The 24,794-nt window shown below is 44.1% G+C and overlaps 1 protein-coding gene across 1 annotated transcript; it reads right to left on the bottom strand.

The window, feature by feature from the left end:
- Positions 1–474: 474 nt before the first annotated feature.
- On the bottom strand, positions 475–23,566 carry paplna (papilin a, proteoglycan-like sulfated glycoprotein). Its single transcript, XM_076747890.1, has 28 exons — positions 23,340–23,566; positions 20,776–20,838; positions 19,964–20,067; positions 16,270–16,330; positions 16,012–16,114; positions 15,767–15,897; positions 14,244–14,367; positions 13,987–14,067; positions 13,722–13,894; positions 13,446–13,569; positions 13,206–13,332; positions 12,959–13,024; positions 11,153–11,357; positions 9,807–9,983; positions 9,444–9,594; positions 9,240–9,320; positions 7,684–7,879; positions 7,324–7,408; positions 6,916–7,051; positions 6,074–6,572; positions 4,515–4,673; positions 4,297–4,424; positions 3,155–3,209; positions 2,909–3,055; positions 2,458–2,585; positions 2,159–2,267; positions 1,601–1,776; positions 475–1,189 (listed from the first exon to the last, which is right to left on the bottom strand). The coding sequence occupies exons 2-28, from the start codon at positions 20,830–20,832 to the stop codon at positions 1,029–1,031; spliced, it is 3,744 nt and encodes a 1,247-aa protein (XP_076604005.1). The 5' UTR covers positions 20,833–20,838; positions 23,340–23,566; the 3' UTR covers positions 475–1,028.
- Positions 23,567–24,794: the final 1,228 nt, after the last annotated feature.

Genomic DNA, 24,794 nt, shown 5'->3' with positions numbered 1-24,794 from the left:
GAACAGGATGTGAGGTTTCCTGACATGACCTCAGTGGTTATTGTTTCAGCCATCATTTCAACCGGGATTAAAAGCTGGAGCAGGTGGAGCGTCGTCTGGCATTCTGTTCATAATGTTTGGTATGAAAGTAAAACTGAGAACCTGGAGGAGCAAACGCTTGTTTGTGGTTGTTAATTCAAGCAGGAAAATACCAGCCTGGCATCGCTGTAATACAACAGAAACATTAAGGAATGTCATGTCATCTACGTCAGTCAACGCAGTTCAGCAACTACACACAAAGAAGACGTTCCACCCAGATGTTCAGCATGAAGCAGCTGCACGAGGCTGGACTTCATTTGTCATGTTAAGCGACCTCTGGTGGTACAAACTGGAACAACAAGTAGGATTCAAACCAACAAAAGCTTTTAGCAAAATATCATTTTTTATTATCAAATAATTACATAAAAATAAAAGAAAAAATAAAACCCTTTATCAGTGAAATGCCAAAACACAGATTACAAAAAGAGCAGTGGTCAAAACAGTGACAGCAGAGGTGAAATAATTCACTAATTCAACAATGACCTGAAAGTAAAATCAGCACAATTCTCTAGAAAACAGAGAACTCATACAGGAGGTCCAGTGGGTAAATAAGTTATTTTAGAGAGGCGGCAGAGAGAGAACGACAAAGAAAGTTTGACTTTTGCTTCATCACATTCAACTTTTACATGGTACGTTTCATTTTAATGTTTCCTTATTCAGTGTTCGATGCAGCAGTGTCCAAACAGACTCCCTGAACAAAGTGTCGACACTCTGCAAACTCCTGGTTCACAGCATCTACAGCTACAGTAATCAGTCCCTTTTTCAACGCATTCTTCAACTGTGATTCTGCACAACCTGGTCAGATACGAGTGCTTTGAGTCATTTTGGCAATTGCAGAAGTTCAGTGTTGGAAGGTTTTCAAAATGCAGTCCTCAATGTTTCAACACCGCCGTCCCCCGTCCCCCGTCCCCTCTCCCACCCAGCCCAGAGTTTTTACACCCTCCGCGTCTTCAGCCGAGCCGACCGAACCTGTCGTTCCTCTGCGAATGCTGGGTACAGCTGGCACAGCAGAAGCTGGAGAAGTACGTGTTGGAGCAAAGTCGAGCGTAAACTATCAGCTCGCAGTTGGCAAGCTCGGGCTGGTCCACGCATTCTGGCGGCACATCAACACCTGCAACAGCGGAGTTGAAAGACAGCCCCATTTAGAGGGTTTTGTTGTGCCTCATAAAATCAGTTCAGTACGCAGAACATCGTGTGGTGTTCTGTAAAGTAAATTAAGCTTCAAATGATTCAATCAAACAGCGTGAATCTCAGTGGCAGCCTCTCTTTGTGCTTGTTTGTCCACCTGCAGGGCACAGATTTGATTTTCTACATTGTTTTTTGCTACAACATCACTCAAAGCATCATCAGCCTGCCTCCAGACCAGCGAACTACGGCCCACGTCTCAGATTTTTGTAGTGATTTAAACAGAAGTAGAATAACAAAGTTGGCAGTTCAGTCATATGATGGCATCTTGGAGAATCTGGTGCAAATGGGTGAAATGAAAACATCAGGACGGCTGAGTTAAGACGATTGTTCTCACCTTGTTGTGTGTCTTTCGTGACTCTCACTTCAGCCGTGGCGCTCACGGAGTAGATGCCAGTGTAAGCGTTGCAGGTGTAAGTGCCCTCGTCTGAAGGCTTGACGTTGTTCAGGATCAGGCTGCCGTCAGAGGACGTCAGGATGTTCCGACCGTCGGGACGCACCGGGACACCGTTTCTGTAGTAAAAGTGAAAAGCAGTTAAGGCCCATGAGCTTTGTGATAGATGCTTTGAGTTCTTACCTACAATTAATATTTCTGCTTATCTTACCTTTCTTATTAATGCCTTATTATGCATGACCACATTTTACAACTACTAAGCCATTAACTAAGAGTCTCCCTCAATAACCTTCTAATTACTGCTCATTGATAATAGATAAGGAAGCTGTTGTACATGAACTATAATCTTAATAACTAGAGCCAGCTTCAGGCATTAAAATGTGCTTTACACTCTGTTGGAGCAGCTCATTGTGTTGATTACTCTAAGGCCCAAAATTAAGCATCAAGTCATCATGAGGTCTAACAGGATCAATACTTGAGCTTGATAATTCAAGTTACTACCTGGACCAGCCGATATTGACGTTGTCTCCTGAGACCACACAGGGCAGGACGGCCGTGCTGCCTTCAGACACCTGGATGTTATTAGGAGCTGTGGTGATCTTCAGGTCCGCTGGACAATGAAACCAGAAGAAGAAGGTGATTTTTTTTCAACCTAAAAATCCTGAACCACAATTGATGCTCAGATATACTGACATCTGCTGGTCATTAAGTGACATTACAACACCGATGAACACGCAGCAGTAATGAGCATGTTAACAGCTGCATGTTCTGTGTTTGGCCTGATGGGGAATAAAACTCACTTTGGACTCTGAGTTGCATCTGTTTCTGCTCCAGCTGCTGCTGATTGGAGGCTGTACATGTGTAGACGCCAGAGTCTGCAGACTTCAGAGAGCCGATGATCAGCGTGCCGTCTGAATGTTGTGTGTACCTGCAACACAGCAGCGCTCAGAAGTCAGATCCTTTACTGAAGGAGCAAAATATTTCTCCAAACACGTCTGAAGGGGATGTTTAAGGATTGTAACTGCACCTAAAATCTGGTTTAAAGTTGTTGGCATTACTGTTTTATTAATGTGCATACTAATGAACATTCAGAGTAATTTACAGTTAGTGTTCATCTATTACAGCTTTAATTTTCCTGGAAACATAACTGCCTTGCCAAATAGAATACCTTGTACATCATAAAAAAAACACTTTTGTATTTCTCTAGACCCTCATACTGTACATAAATCAGGAGAACTGTGGGATAATTACCTGGAGTCAGTGAAGATCTGTCCATCTTTCGTCCACTGAATGTTGACAGACTGAAGTGCTGATGGAGGGACGATCTTGCAGGGAAGTCTGGCAGTTTGTCCTGATCGCATTTCCAGTGAAGACGAGCTGGACTGCTCGATACTGAACCTGAGGGAATCCACAGGAAGAGAAAGCTGGAGTCAGTGACCGTTTGATCATTTAACAGACCTCAGAGAGGACATGAAGAGAAAGAGGGATTGTTCCTACCGAGGGAAGGGACCATCTCTGGGCCACGAGGTGGGAGTCAGCTGAGACGATCCCTCTGTGAGGGACACACATGATTGGGTGAATGCTCGTGTCACAATTCACTCACATAATGTCACAACAACACATCATGCGTAAAGACCGGCTAACTTCTCAAGGTCAGCGTGTTCTGACACAACCTCTGACATCATCCATGACATCAGGGCTTCATCCCCACCTTCTGGATTTACGTGTGACGGACTAATTGGGGTTAAAGTCGGTCAAATTAAGGTTTTGACCGAACCTGGCCCCAATTAGCCGAATGCACAGCGGGTGACAGTTTTTTCTCAAAAGCTTTCTTAGAGAGCCCTGACGTTGAGAGATATGCAATGTGGTGGACAATCTACGGTCTGTTTATGTCCATGCATGTTTTGAATTTGAAGATAGAAATTTAAAAAAATCTTTCAATAAAAAGGAATGGACAAAAGAATGAACATATTGTTTGCTCATATTAAAAAACACGCATGAATCTGGAAATAACAATCCTACAGCACAGCGGCGTTTTGAGCTAAATGCTATGCTAACATGCCAACAATGGCAAAGCTAACATGCTGATGTTAAGCTGGTATAAGGGTCACCGTGTTCACCTTCTTAGGTTACGATGTTAGCATGCTAGCTTTTTATAATCAGCACTCACCAAAGTATAACTGAGGCTGATGGGAACATCTCTAGTTTTGCAGATATTCTGTCAGAGCGCGACAACACGATCAAAACCTTGAAGGCAGCACTAGAGGAAGAGTCAGGGGAACTGGTTATTACAGTTCATCCTCTGGCCACCATGAATATCTGTGGCAACTTTCATGTCAATAGTTGTTGAGATATTTCAGTCTTAGCCTCAAAAGTGGACCTCGTGGTGGTGCTTGAGGAAAAGCCAGATCACCGGAGTCAGTAGGATTCATCCTCTGGGGACCGAGAATGTCTGTACAAAATGTCGTAATGATCCATCTTTGCCAACAGAAAGACCAATATTACCATTCCTTCAGTATACAGTCACACTGCTACTGGTGCTAAAAATTCCAACTAAGATCAAGATGAAGTGAAATTAGTAGAAGGGCAATGCCTCTTTCAGCAAATGAAATTATTTCATACAGATGCTGCTGCATTACCTGTGACAGACAGGTAAATGTAACGGTGGTCTCTCTCCTGTTCACGAGTCGCCACGCACAGAAACCAACCCGAGTCCAACTTCGTGAGAGGACCGACTAACAGGGAACCATTGGGTTGCTGATGATGCCTGAGGAAAATAGAAATGTAGAGGAAGAAAAGAATCACAAACACTGACAGAAAACAACATTAAATGTATAATATGTGTGTTTCTACCGACCTGTGGGTAGACAGAGGGATACCGTCTCTTCTCCACTCCACGGTCACAGTGGAGGACGGCGGCGGGCTGACTCTGCAGGGCAGCACCACCGTCTGGCCGACCAAAGCTTCCACTGTAGAGGGGTCGGTCTTATCGATGGTCACTTCTCCCAGGGTCAAACTGAGGACACAGGAGGGGATACAAGGAAGGAAGGAAGGAAGGAAAGGAAGAAAAGAAGGATGGAGGAGAAAGTTGGAAAACACAAGAAAGAGAAGGTTGAAGGGAGGAAGAGGATGAAAGAGTCACTTTATGCTCTACTGTTGGTACTTTTATTAGTAGTCACCAAAGCAAGCATAAAGATCGCCCACAACCTGGCTTCAGAGGCTTATCAAAGAAAGCTCAGAGAGAAAAGACAGAGGTGAAACCCAGCTGGCACACAAAGGGCCCATGCAACGTGAAAGGTGACAAGACAAACAGCAAAAACCTTCATCCACAAAACAAGTTCTGTTACGGATCGGCAAATGTTAAAAATCAAGGGTGATGTTAACGCACACAGAGACAACGGACAGTTTCTTTACACCAGAAAAACCCCGAAGTTCCCAAAAAGAAGCTAAAACCTGTGATGTAGCTACTACAACCACACAGACGTGAGGTGAGGACAGACAGGGTTTAGTGACTCCACACACACAACGACAGATGGAACATCAGAGACGAACCTTTATTAGTTTTATCTAATGACATCGAGGGGACGACACAAAGCCCAAAGGTGGTGGCGGCTGACACAGTGAGGTAGCAGGCACACAAAAGGCAGCTAACAGACAGTGAAAAGTCCCAGAAGCATTAAACAGTAGAGCTGTCCATTTAGTCGCTGTGAGTTTGACGACGTCTCCAGACACTTTGTGGAGGTTAAAGGAAGAAACGAGGTGCTGCTACTCAGACAGGCGTGAGACAAACACAGTATTTTACAAAGCAAGGGTTTTGTAAAGAGCATGTTGCATAACGTACATAAAACACAACATATTCCGTAGTACAGGTTGGTGTCAGCAAAAACAAGATCTTCAGGGGGTGTTAGGCTTCTCGTTAAGTTAGCTAATGTGTCTCATGGGCTTGGAAAAGAAGGTTAACTGTTCCCTTTCAATTCTTTTGCATTTTACAGTTACAGATGCCTCATTGATAAATGATAACTTATACTGGAATTAATTTCAATTATTATTAAACTTAATTATAGTTAAAAATCAGATTGTGCAAAGTATGTTAACTTTGTTTGTTGTATGATTGAAAAGGTTCATGGACATGGTTTATATAAATTTGGGACTTGTAGGATTATGCATGCTGGGAATATCGTCATACATGAAACAATGATAAACAACTTTAACATCAACTCCATCATCATAATTGGGGGGAAATGACTGATGCACATGATTTGGGTGGTGTTTCAATCTCCTTCAGCTCACTCTTTGGCCTCACTCATGGGGCTCCTTCAGCAGGGGTGGGAAGGTTGTAAACAGCATTATGAGGCCAGAGGGGCTCGGGCGTGCCGTGAGCTTTCCGTTGTGCTCCCTGGGTCCTCAGGGTCTTACCTCGCTGCTGGACCGGTGTGCTGTGCAGCAGTAGCATAGGAAGGCCGGCGGATGCGAAGATGGATTCTAGCTCTCTGGGCGTGTGTGGCGGCACTTGTGGCCTGTCTGCCGTTGCCGCTGGTCGAGCCTCCGTGGACTGTGAAAATCCTCCCCATGCTGCGTGACCCTCCACCTGTTGACCCTCCAGAGGTGGATCCACCTGCTCTAGATCCTCCTCCAGATGCGGTGCCTGCTCCAGATGCGGTCCTTCCAGGGGTGGATTCTCTTCTGGGAGCGGGTCCTGCAGCGGGAGCGACTGGCCCAGGGCCCTGCTGGCTCGGTGCATAACCCTGGCACACCCTCTGGCACTCAGCCATGGTCAGGAAGTTGTTGCTGTTGCCGTGACAACTTCCATACCAGAACTGCACACACTTGGAGGTGATGACATCGTAGTGGTAGCGTGTTATCCAGCTGCTGCAGGAGCCGGCAGCACGAGGCAGGGAGCAGATAGAGCGTTCAACTGCAGCAAAGAAAGGACGGGTGAAGTTACCAACTCACAATCTCCAGACTGAAAGTTTAGTTTTTCTTCATCAATGGAGATCCTCCGATGAAGACTAGGTCATATGATTTAAAGCTCGTGAAAAAGCCAGTAAAGAGACAACAGTTCTCTAGTGCCACACTCTGATTGTAGTTGATCTTCTTATCACTACTCTTAATCTACTCACGACTCAAAATCTATTTTTGCTGGTTACCAACTCCAGCTTTCATGGTAGCTGATGACCTCCTGTTCACACATAAGAGTTAAAGGACACAAACAAGAGATTAATGCGTAACACCGTATTGTCATCTTCTGTTTGTCTTACTGTGGTTGGGTGGGTTGGGGCAGTTCTCCCCGTTGGGTCCTCCTGCAGGGGTGGTGCGGTCATAACAGCACCCGTAGGTGGTGGTACGGCACTGTACTGCATTCTCAGTGGGAAGAGAAGAAGCACCCTGAGGAAACTTGACATGACAGATCAGAAGAAACAGACAAGAGGATCAAGACGTTACACAGGTTTTGACAGTTTTGGTGTTGTAGTCGTTGTGTATTGAGTTTCTTTTTGTCTGTCATTCTCTGCGACTGTTTTCGACTGATGTCCCTGCTAGCTGTTTTCTAAAGTTTCATTCTGCAAAAACAATTCCTCACGCGAGTAAACATCTTGTTTTTATGGTCAATCTGGTCAGTAAATTTTCCCCACTGTCTCCTGTACACACAATGTCGTGCTTTCACTTACAGTGTTTGCAGGGGCCACATACTCCACGCAGCCCTCCTTGTTGAGGCCATGAGCAGCTGTCACTCCATCTTGGCAGCAGCCATAACTGACAGAACATAAAGGGAGCAGGTTCAAACAAGAAAACACTTAGTACTGAAAGTCTGAGCCATAAATAACAAAAATGTACGACTTTGACATTTCTAAGAAAGCCTGAGCCTCGATCTGGGCACTTGGTGGTGTTTATGGCAGCCATGCATAATACTAAACAATCCCTGGTCAGAGCGGTCACACAGTCACAAAAGTGACACTCAGACAAAGGCTCTAAAAAAGACTCGTTATGTAACCTCAACCACAGTGTAATGACAGGTTGGAGCTCGATACCTGGTCTGAATGCAGGATGGCTGGACAGCAGTGGGAACAGAGACCTGTGGGCAGCCCAGACTGTTGGGGCCCCCGGCTGAAGTGCGTCCATCTGGGCAGCAGCCATAATAAGACTGGCTGCAGTGGAGGACCGGGGCGGAGCCGTGAGGGTCGTGGACCGTGTTCGTCTGGGTCGGATCAGTCTCAGGCTTGCGGGCTAAGATGAAACCAAGCGGGGGGAGAGTTCACACATGCAGACTAGACCCCGCAGTTCACGTTGTGCTAAATAGGCAAGACTGCACAATGCAATGATGAAGTTCACACACCGCTTTAGAATTTTACAATAGAGTCTAAGCTATTGTGCTAGAGGCCAAACAGACTTCACGGGCAGCTGAGACACAAAAGAATGCAAATAAGAAAAGAACTGCTACAAAACACATACATATGGTTAACCAGACAAAAAAAATGACCAAACTATGTGTTTATGTAAATATAAAGCAGGGAACAGCGGAGAATGAAGTGGGACAAGTAGTTCTTGCAATCAGACTAAACAATCTCACAGGAAATTAACACACACAAGACCTCAAACTTGAAATTCCTGACCACTGGGACGGTACTGCAGAATGCCAGAACATGCCAAAAACACCACAGCCAGCACTTGCACACTTCAGTGCTTCGAAAATATTTTAATCAGGTTGACAGTGTCCGTGGACCCCTGAAAACATGTCAATCAGGCCTGGATAATTAGTGCTGGGACAGGGGCTGGATGGGGAAAAGGGGGGCTGATGGCACAAAGTGACAGGAGTTATATCAGCAGAGCGGAGGGGGTGCAGGCGAACTGAAAGGTGGCAATTATTAGGGTGCCATCACACCTACAGTTTCTTTTCTTTGGTCCAAATAACGAGAGCAAATAAATGACGAGGAGCTAGCATAAAAAAAAAGAGTTGGCTAGAAAGAGCTGGCAAGAAAAAGCTAGTGAAAAAAGCTAATAAGTAAGCAAAAAAGACAGAGGTAGAAAAATTAGCTAGTATTAAAAGATGAAGAGCTAACAAAAAAGACAGAGCAAGAAGTTGTTAATGGATAAAGACAAAGAGCTAGCAAAATAGAGCTAACAAAAAAGAGCGAGCAAAAAGAGCTAGCAAAACCTAAAAAGACAAAGACAAAAGATGCTAACAAGTCTGCAAAAAGAAAAAGCTAGCAAAAAAGAGTTCACAAGACAGAGCTAGTAAAAAGGGGTAGTTACCATGAATTAGCAAAAAGACAAAAAGCAAGAGCAAGGCAAATACTATGTATTAGCGAACGATACAAAGAGCTAGTAAAAAAGAGCTAGTGAAAAAAAAGCCAGATTTGCTGGAGGAGAATATACACTGAATGTACCAAAATGGTATCTCCCAGCTTGGCAAATCAAAATTGTTCATTATTATTTCTTGGTTGTTTCGTCTTTTACAGTAGCTACCAGTGACTAAAAGTGTACATCTGTCACCTTTACACAAAACACATCCTTATACGTTCTGTAAACAAACTGATGATACTCTGACAGGAGAAACCGTCGATCGGCAGATAAACTTTAGTCCAACCTGTTGCGTGGTCTGGCACATAGGGCTGGAAAACAGTCTGTGTGTTGTCGTGTCCTCGTGAGTCCTGAGCGCTGGGAACCACTGCACAGAGAGCAGAACACAAAACAATCATACAGGTGAGTGCTTCAGTTACCTGCATTACAATATATGTTGCAGGAGCGAGAGCTCTAATTGAAGAGCTCATTTTGCGCAGTGTATGCTCACTCTGTGGGCTGTGGCAGGGCTGGCTGTTGCAGCGCTCCACTGTGGAGGGTTTGGGGTGGGCGCTACACTGGCTCACGGGATACAGGTTCCTCTCTTGGTCTGAGCAGATCACCTGCCGATCTCGTGAGCCGGAGCCACAGCTCCTAGAGCACTGGAGGAAAATGGAGAGAAATTATAACTAGAAACCATCACTGGAGACCGTCCCAAGATGGTCAGTGCCCCCTCCCTTCTTCCTACTACCCCCCTGCCATGCTTTCATGGCTGGTAACCAATAGAAACTGAAAGCACAGAAAGGATGTCATGATGCTCCACAATAGCTGAACATAAGTGTCCCTGTATTCTTTGTGGTTTTGCTGGTCTCACCAGTCCCCACTGTCCGACGTGCCAGGTGATCTGTCTCTGGCAGGCCGCCATCTCGCAGCGTCGGACGGCAAGCGGGCGGAGCAAAGCGCTGCAGGATGTTTCCTCCAGCCTCATTCCTCCCAAACCAACACAGGTGACTTCCCTGGTCTGCTCGCCTGAACCGCAGGTCACTGAGCACTGCGAACACAACAGCACAGATTTTATATAAGATTACACCTTGAATGTCGAGGCCAAACGGGCTGAAACATGAAGCCATTGCTGAAGTGCAGTTCCTCTACAACAGCCAGACAGTCCCCATAGACCTCCATATTAAAATGCCCAACTTTACAGCAGACATAAACATGTTTACAGCCTGGTACAAAAAACAGTTTTGCTCTTTACATCTACTTTCCACATTCTTGCCAGCTGTACAGAAGGAGAATTTTTATATAACTCACTTGTTTAAATATATTAAGGCTTAAAGTAATGCATAATTACAGGCATGGTCGCTTTGAATGACAGCTAACTGCTTGGTTTCTGCCCTCCTCTGCTCCACCCACACTCCACATCTTTGCCCAGTTTTGGATTAGCCTGGAGTTTGGTTAAGTCAGACACTGCCCAAACGGCAACAGCTGGAGCCACTGTCAGTGAGCTCCACAATGGCTCTTCAGAAATCTGTGGGTTACGTCATGGAGACTACGTCCATGCTTTTTATGGCCCGTGGTCGAGGCCTTAAAGTTATTTTGTATGATATAATTTCAGTGAAGTGCAAGAAAAGGAAAAAGTGAGGAAAATATTATTTAACCTAAACTTCTAGTCATTACATCAGACAAACGAAGACAAATCTGGACTAAAATCTGAGTCTGTAATTTTATCCGATGCATTCAAATACTGTATGTGCCCAGCTTGCATCATGCGTTGCTTCAGGTTATAGAACTTTTCCAGCTTCAGTTCAAGTTACTCTTGTAATCTTGGTTTTACATCTGAGACTTTTGAATAGACAATTAGATTGAAGCCACAGTGTGAAGCAAAAAAAGACAGCAGTAAAGTCACACATCTCATTGCTTGTCTTGTATTACTCCTTTGTTATAAGGTTTGTTTTTCTTTTTTCACTTATCTTCACTTTCACTTCCAGCTGCCTTTTTTTATAAAGCCACAACTTAATGAGCTTAAAATGTTTCTTTATTTTGCAGAAGCCAGAATATTTTTCACTCCAGTTGGATGCAAGAGTGAAGCTAGTCATGCAAAGCTAAACGTGCTAAAAAATGCTGTACTGTCGTATAAATACAGAACAGTGCAGATTTTACACAATTATGTAAAATGAATCTTGATTTTGGAACAATTGTGTGTTGACTTGATTAACTCACCGCGCTCCATCTAGATGCACGATACTCTGCACACTTCTGCATGTTGCAGTTCTGCAGAGAGGGTGGTGCTGAGGTGTAGGCAGCACAGATAGCATCCTCCACCACGCGGGGGCCACCGGCATCATGGGAGATGCACTCCACGGTGCGGATCTGAGAGCCTCCACCGCAGGTAACTGAGCAGGCGTTCCACTCACCGGTTCTCCAGCTGGGAAACCCACCGGGGGGGAGGAGAGAGAGAGACAGGAAACACAAGTCAGGAGATGTTGGAGATGATGTAATGTAATAAAGAGAAAATTAAGAATTTTTTCAAATGAAATGAAAACACGGCTGTGCAACATGGTGGACTCTGGACGAGGACACACTCTGACTCTCACACACACCTCTGTAGATATGAAGAGCTCATTCTGAGAAACAAACTTAATGATTCGTACTTTCAGGTGATTACAGACTAATGAAAACACAATTGCGAAAATTATATCCAGTTTCTGCCAATTGATCCTCCTGAATCCTACATACAGGACTTTTAATTAACATGATTTCAAAACAGATCAAAGCAACAACTCCTAAAAATTAAGAAGCTGAAACTGGCTAATGTTGCCAATGTTGCAAAAATTTAGTCGTCCATCAAGCTATCATCAGCTAATGGTTTCAGCAGTAATTGAATATCAGTGTTTCAGTGATTCTCTAGTTCAGATACATGTCAGAGTTTTGGAATGAAACCCCTCAAATGAAATGCACACCTACAGAAGGATGCATAGTTTTAACAGAGTTACAAAAAATACAAACAAACTACTAACTACCATTAGACACGTGATCATGTTAAGACAACACATCCTTTTGGAGACTGCAGTGTTAAAAAATTCAGAAACCAAAAGTTCACCCCCCAGCTGAAAGACAGGAGGTATTTTTCACCTCCTGGTTGGTCTGAACAGACAATGATTACTGGAAGCAGACTGAAAAGCAAAGACAAAAACTATAACCAGCACGCTCACATTTTGTCTCCTAAATCTCTCTTCCAACTTTAGCACACATTAAAAATGAAGAGAAATGAACTTGAACTGGTTCTGGCCTCCTGTGCTGTTTATCTTTCAATTGAGGGGTAATGAGGGCTGCAGTTAGCGTCACCCGAGCCTCACAAACATCTCAGGTTTCTGGGCATCAAAGAAAAGAAGCCGGAAATACCAGAGTCACTAACTGAAGCCCCGGCTCTTTACTACCACACCAGTGCTGCTGTGTCCCATTCAGATGTGCACAATCCCTGACAGCCCCTGCATGAAGACCCATAACCTGCAAACACCTCACATCACAACAGCTACACTAACAGACAGGGACAGAGAGACAGCTCGCTAAAGCAGTCAGGCAGCAGCCCAGCTCAGGGATCAGGTACAGAGGTTAAAGAAGGAGGAGGTCTTTGATGGAATCTGGCATCACTGGAGAGACAGTTTGTCCAGGACCAGTGAGGACCATTAAAGGGCTGAAAGGAGATCTCTGAACTGGACAGTTGCCCCACGCCTTCGTTCTCACCCCACATGGAGGAACAGGCTTCGCACTAAACACAGATGCTAGAGTCAAACACGTCTGAAGGGGGAGAGTCTGTCATTCATTTCAATCATTTATTACATTTGTTGACTATTTTGGCGCTTTTTTTTAGTGGCCAAATGGTGTAGGATGGATATCAATGAAGAGAATTGCTAAAAAATGATGTGCACGCTCAGGAAATCAGCGATCATCATGACGTCATGATTAAGATCTCCCCCCGTGTTTGCAGCTACCTAAAACTTCACTACGACCCAGATCCTGGGTTACCTGAATACATAGGCTCTGGAACTTTCTGAGGGTCTCCACAACTGTGGTGGATACAGGTACGCCATCCTTTCAAACAGTCATAACACACCAGCAACAGTCAAAAGCCTGATCTGAAAGGTACTTTTTTGCACGTCATTAACTTTATGAGCACAAACAAAAAAGTAATAATGGGTTCATATTCTCCCAATTCACTTACAAATGAACAAATGAACTCTGGATGCTGCTGGCCTACTCAAAAGTCATTTACCTGCGGGTCTGTGGGCACGGATGGGAGTTGCATGTACGGTTGGTCTGTGGCCTTGGCAGAGCTGCACAGAGGTAGTCAGGGTAGGCCTCGTTATCAATGGTGCAGAAGACCAAACGAGACTGGTAGCCTAATGAAGGAAGCGAAAGACTTCATTTTCCAGGAAGCAGGATGAGAAAAAAAGATGTAAACAAGTACTGGTCTGCATTCAGGTGTGTTTTTAAGTGTTTTTCTAGGACTGACCTGATCCACACTCCCTGCTGCAGGCAGACCAGGATCCAAAACTCCAGTAGTATCCATCTGTGGAGCGCCCATGAGGGAGGTAAAACTCATAATCAACCCCTTGGTTTGGCTCCTGGCTGATCAGCTGTGAGGAGAAGGTTGTGCATAAAGAAAGACTGAGATATTCACTCACATGCAGTCTGTCCAAGACTTTGGTTAAAAGCAGCTAAAATTACAAACATTAGAAAGAAAATAAATAAAAAGACAAAAGTTATCACAGTACATGTTCAGTCTTACCTCAACAACAAGGGGCTCGGTGGTGGGGCCGCGACCGATGATGGTTTCAGGGACGTTGTCGCCCTCAGCCCCTCGCTGATAGTACAGCATGGTCCCAGCAATGGGTGTCGCCCTGGAAAAGCCAATCACCCAGTGGCCATTGAGGTAGTACTCACCACGCAGGTTCTTGATAGCTGGCCATCAGAGAGGATACAGTCATCGTATGTACAGAATACAAACAAACAAACTGCAGAATTACGTACAAAGTGCCAGTCTGAACGCTCACCAAGGTAGTTGCGTGTGGCCACTGTCTCTCTGATGCTGATGGTGGTGGCTCCAACAGGGATGATGAACATCTGGTTGTAGCCTGGGAAGAAATTAAGACACAAGTCTTGTCACACATACCAACTACAAAATGGTACAAACTGAAGAAATCGACATCTCTGGCTGTTCAAGCCTTCTGCTTCCTCAGTGATGAAGAGGATGGTGTGATGATTGGAAACATCTGGTAGCGTGTTGCAGAGTTAAAAACCTCTAGTGTACCTGTTGGTAGGTTGTGTACAGAGAAGCTGTTCTTGACTCTGTAGCAGGACTGTCCATTACCCCCACACTGCAGGCAGGGGTCTTCCTGCTGAGGAGACTCCAACATGTTGTCACAGCCCAGACGCTGAAGGCGGAAAAGGAAGGGAAACACTTCATAAGCGAGTCTTTTATTGGAGAATTTTAACATCCTGTGATGATCTAAAGGATGCTTGGATAGTTTTCCATCCTAACAACGTCAAGATTTGGAGAAATACCGACTAGTGTGCATAAAAATGGTCAATTCGGTTTAAATCATGAATATATCAAGCGATATATTTCAGAAGTGTTGAGTCAACAGTATGGCATAAACCCTCAAAAAAGCAATCACACAGTCCAATCACTGAGTAGCTCATTCAGGGGCCAAACCACTGCAAGACCTGATTTAACATTTAACAAGGTGTAAGAGACGCTTAGATTTGTGCAAGTAGCAATCCTACAACCAGAAACTCAGGAGCTGGAGGTTAAATAAGTGGAGGCTTAGAAAAAGCAGACCTGAGAGCAGAGTATTTTGGATAGCGGCTCCCCACAGAGGAGGTGATGAAGACATGATGACAGGGGTTAAACAGAGGAGGTGTTTCACGAGGGAAAGGAGAACAGAATGAGAGCAGAGGTGTTTGACATTTCCGCAGAGTGAAACTAATCCTCCGACTGTGTCCGCTCCGATTAATGGAGCGACGCTGTGAACCAGGCGTTTGTGTGACCTGAACCTCGGAGAAATTTCACTCCTCTGACTTTGATCAGATGGACGAAGTGATCCTGTTGTTAGATTATTAAAGTCATGTAATCAATTAACTGCCACTTCCCAGCGTTTGGTAAATGTCATAGAACAATGCACATGCCATTAAATTCCAGTTACATAAAACTAATAACTGAAATAACTGAACTAATTCTGAATGACATTTACATAGTTGTTAACGTGATCCTTTAGCCACAAACAGGCTGATCTCAGAAATATCACTTGAGGTGTTAGACACTAAAATTGCACTTAAAGGCCCCATTTACACCTGCTATTAAGATGCCATCTCTATCCGGATTATGACATCTGATCCACTAAAGGCAGGTGAATCTCTTTTAAGGTGGAAAATACCATGTACTTATGTTGGGAGTGTTCAGCACTTGAGCAACCAAAATGCCCCTCCAGCTGGCTCAAGCGCCAGACAGTTGTAATGTTTGGGCTGAAATGAATCAGAAATCCAAATATAACCCTGTGTGCCCCAAAAAAGGCTAATTAGAAACAAATATAACTGTATCAGGAAGTATATGAAGTTGCATTTGCGGATAATAAAATGTGCCCATTAAAGCTGCTTGTTGTTTCAGAGATTTCCATCTGATCTCATAACTAGTGAGTCTGGCGTCAATATTCATCAGACCAGCTCCTTAATAGAGCAGATTTGGCGTTGGAAAGTGCAGATGTAGCTCAGTTTTTCACCTCTTACTGTCTTACATTTCATCTAATCTCATGTGCTTGCTGCCTGCCAGCCTACCTTGCAGACTCCGTCCACACAAATGTCCCTCCGGCCCGGGTGGCAGGGTGTACCGTCCACCACAGCCCTGCGTTGGCGGTAGAAGAAGTTTTCTCCTTTTGGCATGCAGTGCAGCTCACAGGGGTTCTCAGCTGCCGGAGAGATGGGTTTCATTTCAGAATAAAAGTGAGCGCTCTTAGTTCATTCCCAAATTTGAAGCCTGATATGTGCTTTTGCAAATCCAAAAATAAGCCTTTGCTTCTGACCTCCATAATATGGGAGCCACTGGTAGAGTTTGCCCTGGAAGTCGGTCCCATCAAAGTGGGAGCACTGCTCCTCACGGAAATCCTTGGATCCCTCCGGACAGTCCTGAAATTGAGGAAAACACAATATTTAGAGATGACACTTTAATTTACTTTGATGGTAGCTGTCAATCATCCATGTGGCAGCTGGGTTATGGATTTATTCGGCATATATATTGGCAAAACTCAACACAAAAATGAGTTTCAGATGTATTTGTTCACCTGGATGTTGCAGGAGCGGTAAGACTTGTCTGGTCCCACACAGTTGTGTCCTCCATCGGTCCTGTGTGCAGAAAATAAAGCATCAATATCAGATTTCAGTGTCTTCTTACAACCCAGGGATGAAGCAGCGCCTCTCAAAACTGAACCGAGAGCAAAATATCCATTTTCTCTTCATAAGGCTACAAGGGCTGAGTCACATAAACCCTATCTGATATATGGAACCACTCACGTTTAAAGGAGGACTGCAGTAAATTTGATGGGCCTGTTGGAGACTTATGAAAAGAAGATAGTCAAAAGTTAAGCAGCAGGCCAAGAAATCCTGACTTTAAAAGCTCTGGATCCTACATTTCCCATAATTCATAGGATAGTATCCTTCATTCAACCTCCCCTCTGCCTCCTAAACTCCCTCACCTCCAGTCTGTAGCTCAGAGTGTTACAGTGTCCAGGGCTGAGTTACATGCAAGGCGGCTGGATTCATGAGATCACAGGATGCGAGAATCCAACTTGCCCAAGTGGAAACCTCCAGGACTTTAACATGAAGCCAACACGAAAGCACCAAAAACTGCAGTTCCTTGAATGGCCACTTGAGGCTGGTTCCAAAGCCGAGTCATAGACCCCCGTTTTAAAGTGACCAACTGTACGGCAGACATAAACTTGTTTACAGCCTGGTGCAAAAAAGATGAAAAGATGTTTTCGCACTTTTCTTGAACGACTTCCGCAAGAGTTTCGCTCACATGCTACATCATATGTTTCATTGATCCGAGGATCCAAAGTTAGCCTGTGACAGACAGATGCTTCATCCAATCACCTCATCATCATCATCATCATCGCCTGCCCTTTTCCAAACAGTTTCCACGGACGTTTTCCCACACGGCTCTGTGTGACAAACCATCTGCTGCTTCAGGTTACAAAGAGCGATAACTCTGATGACATTAGCAGGTTTGTTTTTGGGACTTTGGAAAGCTCCTCCAGAGCCACAGAAGACATCATTAAGTGTTCTCACATGCTGAGTCGAACTCCTGATGGCAAGAAAACTGACATTCACGTGTAAAATCAGGGGAGTGCCCCTTTAAGCCACAAATATGTGTTTTCATTAGCTCTGCCGGTGCTATAAAAATCCCCTTTTGCATCTTTTCTGACTTAAGTTTCATTAAAACTTTATGGGTCATTATTGTAACGCAGAAACAGTTAATGAGTAGGTGAGGCTGCAGAGCACGTATGCAAATACAGCTCAGACTGAAATAACAAGTTCCAGCTCTGACATTAAGTGGCATTCCTCTTTAATCTGTGCCTTTAAAAAAATGAGCTCTCAGCAAGAGCAGAAGCCTCAACATCATCTCTGCTGAGCCTGAAGCTCGCACTAACATGGGCGCACATGGCGGTGAACCGTGAGACAGCAGATTGTTTTGCCTCCCTCCCTTCCAGCCATGCTGATAACTCATGATTAAGTCACCTCCAAAAGTACCTGCCCTTAAGCCAAAAAAAACAAGACACGCTCCTGTCAGCACGCCAGGACGGAGACTAAAACATGTCCAAACGCTCGGTGACAACATCCAGCCTTCAACTTCTCACCCGGGAATGGAAAAAAGATTTACAGCAGCAAACAGCACTTTCAGTTTCAAATGATACCAAATAAAAAGGTGGAAATGTTATTCACACAAACTGATTGATGACACAAAATCAAAAGATGTGATGGACCGACTGAATGACGAGTTTAATTCCAAAGCTTCAAAGTGCGCCTCCTTTGGAAGGAGATCAAGAAATTTAAAACTAAAATGAGTGTTGGGCAAAATGGGAGTTCCTGTAAAGCACACAATGAGTCAACAGCTGTCTAATCATAGTATTTAAAGGTGTGATCCTGGCAAACCTGGCAGACAAGATATGACAGAGTTCATCCTTCTATATAGCAGTGAGCAGGACTCACTGTGATTCATCATTCGGCTACAGAGGGGAAACAGACGCACTGACAGACCGTCTGACTCACTGACTGACTGCACGGACATGTTGAAAACGAGCATCAGTACACGGATCAATCTGTCAAACACCAACATCCTGCACAGATCCATCAGGGCTCACTTTGTTCTGCCAAGGCTCTTTCCCGTTAGTGTAATGTCAAAAAACTGCATTTTCCTACAGTCTGCCTGCAAGTAAACGCAATAAATCAAACTGCCTGAATCAGATAACTGTTTGGACACGTTAAAGAAACAGCTCATTACAGACGTGTTCTGCCTGGTGGGAATACTCGCCACCACCCCCCACCCATAAAAAAAAAAAAAAGAAAAAGAAAAACTCGTCATTTTATCAAATTCCCGCAGAGTTATTGCTCAATAACTGAGGCACACCTAAGTTCTGCTGAACACTTTATGGCCACAAAGACCGTAAACAGCAGCTGATGACTGACAGATGACATTTCGGTGGAGAGAAGTTTATCAAGTTTTGACTGGAGGCTTCTACAGCAGCAGTGACCTTTAATGGCATGCAAATTACAATTTTGAGGTACTTGTATGCTTTATACTTGTACTTCACAACATTTCAAAGGGGAATTATTGTACTTGTACTGCACTCCATTAGTCTGACATCTGTCTTACTTTACAGATGTGGATTTTACCTTAAAAGAACACGATAAGCTTATAAACACATTTTTAAAGATTAAACCAGAAGCCATACATTTTCTTGGCTTTGTGACCCCTTACTAAAAAAGACGTGTCTATTTGGGGCCCTTTGGTACGTTTCAGATGTCTATGAGTTGTTATGAGTTCCACCAAACACAGAATTCCCCTTTAAACTTCTCAGATGGTTTCATTTCAGTGACTGTTTGAAGCCCAAATATGTCAAGTTACATTAAAGAAAGATTAAAGAGGAGCGTAATGTGTTAGTCACAGGGGCCGAATGAGTCCCCTCACTTCTGATACTTTGCTAGTCATACTTTCACTTGCATTGGAGTATTTTTACTTAAATGTGCTGGACTTTTACATAAGCACAGTCTGAGTCTGAATATTTGGGGGTAAACCAAAATAAGAAACACACCACGTCCCACCTCATGAATGCAGATGACTTGGTGTGTTACATGAGGCAACATGCCGGCTGGATTCCAGCAATACGAGCTAAGAAGGGAATATTTACAGTGTAAGCTGGCAACAACAGCGAGTGTGACCTCACCCTGTCCTGTTCAGTCAGAGGTAAAGAGGAGCAGCTTCACAAAGCAACGTGAAAGATGTATTTAAAGAAGTGATGCTTTAAAAAAAAAAAAAAAAAGAAAACATGTGCGCAGCAGAGGAAGAACATTTTTAAACCACTTCTGAAGTCTTTCCAGCCTAAAAAAGGCAGATAGAAATATTCACTCCTCATCTGATCCCCTTCAGCAGCCAGCAGGCAACACCCAGCAAGGAGAGGTCCTTTTAATGTTAAAGGGCCCCTCCCCGCAGTCTGTTTTGGACGTAAGACAAGCCCACGTCCTCGTGACTTCAAGGCATTCTTTTAAAATCAAGATACAGTCTGTGCCCATGAACCTCACAAGTAGCTTTATTCACTCGGGGTAAAAAAAAAAACCTGTGCGTGTATTCAGGACCTCACAATGAGCTCAGATTGTCAAACAGGCCGACTGCGAGTCCATGTGCAGGGAGTGTGTTTATACAGGCATGTTTGTGTGTATGCAGGTGGGTTCCAGATAGATAAATAAGGGCAGGGGACACACCTGTGGGTGATACAGCGCCTGGTCCTCGTGGTCACACCGCTGCCACAGCTGCGGCTGCATTCTCCATAAGGCCCCCACGAGTCCCAGTGGTCCACGTTGGGCACCTGGACATGAGACAGCAGTTCATACATGACGTCACAGTGTAAATAAAAACAATATCAAGTCACATTACAAAGTGTTTTCTCTGCCAAATCTCACTAGTTTCAAAGTTCAGTCTTGGATTCAGAACCAGCAACTATACGGAGGTCAAAAATGAGCTTTGAAAGTCAGTTTTTAAGCCAAAAACCGTGATAAGACCAACAGCTGCAGTGCAGACACCACGTGGAGCTCCAAGAACGTATTATACAACATGTTTTCTGTGGTGATCGCACTGTTTAGACTCTAGACCAAATGTCACATATGTACCTTTTACTATTATACTTAACATTATTTTGCATTGACAATATGTAATATTGGACTTAGCTTCACGTGAAGTAAGTATTAGATCAGTCTGCAACTAATGATTATTCATTTTTTTACAGTTAGAATCCTTTAAGTTTCAAGATTAATCATCAGATCTATAAAACATCAAATGAACATCAGAATTTCTTGAATGTCTTAACAGTCAAGAGTTTAAGAGTTAACGATAAAGTTAATACAAAAGGAAAACAGCAAATTCTCACAGTTTAGGACCTGTAACCATCAACAATGAACTGACTATCAGTGTTGAACATGCGCCTGAAATAATGTACAAACTGCACAGATTTAAGCTTCTAAAAACAGGCTGACGTCTCTGGTTTTGCTCATTTTCAGCCGACCCTCTGGGAGTTTACCGTGAGCGCTGGAGCCAAGAGCAGCTGAAGGATTACCAGAGGCAGCAGCATCTTCATTGTTCCCTGGAATTAAAGCATAAAAAAGAGGAGACATCCAGAGTTAGTCACTGTGACTAATAGAGGCTGTTACACATTGAGCAACTTTTCCGGAAACGAGCCGGAGTAACAAGAGCGTAAACTGTAATTGATGTGAGACGCAGGCCCACAGGACTGCAAGAGGTTTCTGAGCAAGACCTCCTCTTATCTGATTCAACAACAATAAACACGAGACAATAAAAAACAGCATCAGCCTCACATTTGGCTGATGGTCTGCACACATGTCGCCCTGCAGCATTTCCTGACACACTGCCAGGTGTGTAAATCAGCCAGAAGTCAGCGGATGTATGTTTGAGTTCAGCGCAGATCTTTAAGCAGATCTTCAAACTGAGCGTTCGCTCCGCCGACCAATGCAAACATGCTCTGTGGTTTGGTCTGCAGCCACCAACCGCAGGAGATAATCAGCAGCTGGAGCTGCACTGTGGGTTTCTGTCGGATGGAAACCTCGTATGTTCAAGGTGTCAGTCTTAGCGTTGGTTGGTCTCTAATGTAGAAGTGAAGTGATCAGCCAGTTAATCAATCAGTCGACAGAAAATAAGCAGCAGCATTTTGTGGACTGAATGAGTTAGCTGCAGTCCTAACGCAATGTGGATTTCACATTTCAACAAACACAAAAGCATGTATACAACCCTGACTCCAAAAAGAGTTTTCTGAAGTGTTCCTTAGTCCATGAGGTAACATCCTTCATCCAATCATGTGTTCACAAAGTGGTGAACCTCGCTCCATCCTCGCTTGTGAACGACTGAGCCTTTCCTTGATGCGCCTTTCATACCCAATCAGGATACTATCACCTGTTACCAACCACCTGTTTACCTGTGGAATGTCCCAAACAGGTGTTTTAGATTTTTTTGGAGTTGGATTGTATATTGAGGCCTAACTTGCTGAAATGTCTCTTCATCAAACTTTAAAAAAGCTTTTTGTGACACTCTGAGCAGCAGTCTTATCATTCCCCTCTTCTATCTCATCACTTAATTGCTCAACTGAGCTAAAAATGTCTCCTTTGTTGCATGCGGAGAGGCTGTTTGTTTGTTTTTTCCAGGGCAAACGGAGGATTTCTTGCCCCCCTGAGAGAGAGGGAAGGGGGCCGGCTGGAGCCGCCAAACCACCTCTGACCCTGTCTGCCAGGGCGACCAACTCCCCCGGCAGGGAGGAAAGCTACCCTGCAGCCACGAACGCCCCACAGCGAACAGGCGAGAAGTCAGAGGGACGATTATGTCAGAGGGAAGACGAGCTGTCAGCATGTCTGATCTGACGCTCTCCAACACCAAGAGCCCCAGACTGAGCCACTCAGCCGGGCGGCAATCTGGTTCTCTTCTGCCTGAGCCAATAACTCTGATAAAGTGAAAGACAGGACTGCCCCAATGGCTTTTTTCATTACTAATCAGTCTTTTGACTGATTTCACTCATTAATCAATTCATTGTTTTGTTCAGAAAATTGTGAAAAATACCATTAAAAGTGATAAAAAAAACAAACAAACAAACAAAGATACTCAATATATAATTATATAAAAAAAGTCAAAAATCTTTCAATTTGAGAAACTGGAACTGGATTGTTTTGATTGATATCTGACTTTAAATGATAAATTTAACATAGTTGTCCAACAAACCCATGAACTGACTGATGATAAGCACTGCAGCATGCCTGAATACTGACCTTAAATATAAGCATAATAAACATCAGCTCACCATCAGCAGCAGTAAAAAGCTTGTCAGATCATTTTCCAATTAATTAATCTACTAATCTGAGTGATTATCGGTACAGTTTAATATTCCTCTGCTGTACAATCAACCAGTGAGCCTCTGAGATTCCTGCATCCCGCACTTTTTATTCCAGCTCATAAAAGCCTTTGGCCTCAAGCTATACACGCTTTTATCCAACCAAATTAACAATTACTCGTCAGTCAGCCGGGGCAAGCAGTGTCTTGTGTTGTGTGCGCTGTGTGTGAAGCATGTCTGCGGAGGACACCTGGTCAGTCTGGAAAAGCATCAATGGATCCTGAGGGGAAAAACCACTACATTCATAATATCTCTATAAATATTCAATCATAAAGAGGCTGGATTAGTTGATTTTCTCATCAAAAAGTGTATCTGTAGGCTACACTGTGGTTGATTTATATACTTTTTAAACTGTTTTATCTCCGTTTAATTCCTATAATATTCCAGTGCGCACAGATATCTGTAGAATATAACAGCTGAGTGGTTTCTGGAGTGACGTTCATCTCTGTACATGAGTAGTTGTGGTAAATCTCTTGGACTATGATTCAAAGAAACTTTCTCTTTAACCCTTTTCTCAGATTGAAACCTACTTTTCATCCCCTCTGGTGAATATTTCCGTTTTCGCTGAGAAGCCAATTCCTCCAAAGTGCACAAAAAAACCGCTTTTCCATTAAAAAACGAATCATTTAAAGGAAATCTGACATAAGAAGAAACCTCCACTGTCGCTTGTGGGAAATCACTGGGTTACTCACCCTGATCTCTGGTTTTAAAAGCGGTTTCTTGGAGTCCTGGACCCGGAGGATCCTTGCGGAGGGACCGTTCAGGGCGCAGCGGGGCTGACAGCTGGTTCCTCTCCGGAGCTTTGGCTCAGAGTTGCGTCCTGGATGTATGAGGAGGGTTATCTGCCTGGAAGCCTTTGTCTCTCCCTCTGTGTTTGTCTTGCGTCCGACAGGAAACCGAGAGGAAGAAGAGGAGAAAGGTCCCGTTGGTTAAACCTCCTCAGCGGCGTCATCAGCGCGCTTTTTAACCATCCGGTCCGGTTCCAGCCCCTCCTGACGGACACCAGTCTGTCATTTCAGGTTGCAAAAATAACAACTAATCACCGTGTTCGTTTGTTGCAAGGCCCCCAGAAGCGTATCCGAGATGTTGTTTGGGAAAAGTTTATTCCCTCTTTGCTAAAACTAACGCATCATTACAGCCTAATGCTCTCCCAGTGCGCCTACCCTCCATGTAATAGCAGGGTAATCATCCACAGCCATGTCCCTGCACAGTTCTGACTTTAATGCAAAGTCATTTTGAGCTGAAAATTGGCACCAAGTGTTACAAAAGAGCTGGATTTTATGTGTAGTCGGACTTAGTAACCCTTTTGTTGACACTGGCTTTATTTCCTCATTGTCAGATGGATGCATCAAAACAGATGCTGCAAAGCCAAATATATCATTTTATATTCCACGCAGTCTTCCTCTTTGTCAAAATCTGGTGCCTACATTACCCACAATGCAACCTGACTGCTGCTATGTTAGTAACAGCTAATATGAGGAGTGGGCTACAGAGGTTTGGTAAACTTAACTTCTTCCTAACGCCACGTCTCTTGACTCAACAGCAGCTCATATTGACTCGAGTGATGTCACCTGAGGCAGTTTGTCAGATTTGGTGTAGCCCCCTCTGGAGCCACCAAAGGCAACTTTTTTCACATGCGCAGTACTCCTCAAGACCGGCTTTGATGTAACGCAAAATCACCAAAGGCTAACATCAGCGTGCTAACATGCTCACAGCGACCTGCAGGTGTAATGCTCATCATCCCAGTTTAGCGTGTTTACATGCTAATGGTTGTAAATTAGCACGAAACACAAAGTCAAGCTTAGGCTGAAAAAGTCCAGTTTCGCAGGTGTTTGGTGGAAAAGTAAAGAAGTGGACAAAGTGAGATTTTTTGCTGATGGTGGTGCTGGATGAGAAGTCAGAGGAACATTGGGGTTCATCATCTGGGAACCACGAACATCTGAATGAAATTCAGTGCTGGGACATCATGTGGATCACTGAATAAGTCAAAGCTTTGACCTGATGGCGGCACTGGATGAAAAGTCAGAGAACCACCAAAGTGAGCAGGGTTGATCCTCTTGGGACCATGAATATGTGGACAAAGCGTCTTGATGATCCAGCCAATAGCTGTTGAGATACTTCACTCTGAACCAAAGCGGTGGAGCAGC

The sequence above is a fragment of the Chaetodon auriga genome, chromosome 14 (genome assembly GCF_051107435.1).
Source record: "Chaetodon auriga isolate fChaAug3 chromosome 14, fChaAug3.hap1, whole genome shotgun sequence".
Lineage (NCBI taxonomy): Eukaryota > Metazoa > Chordata > Actinopteri > Chaetodontiformes > Chaetodontidae > Chaetodon > Chaetodon auriga.
The sequence above is the reverse complement of the archived record's forward strand: the minus strand, read 5'-3'. Positions and strand labels throughout refer to the sequence as shown.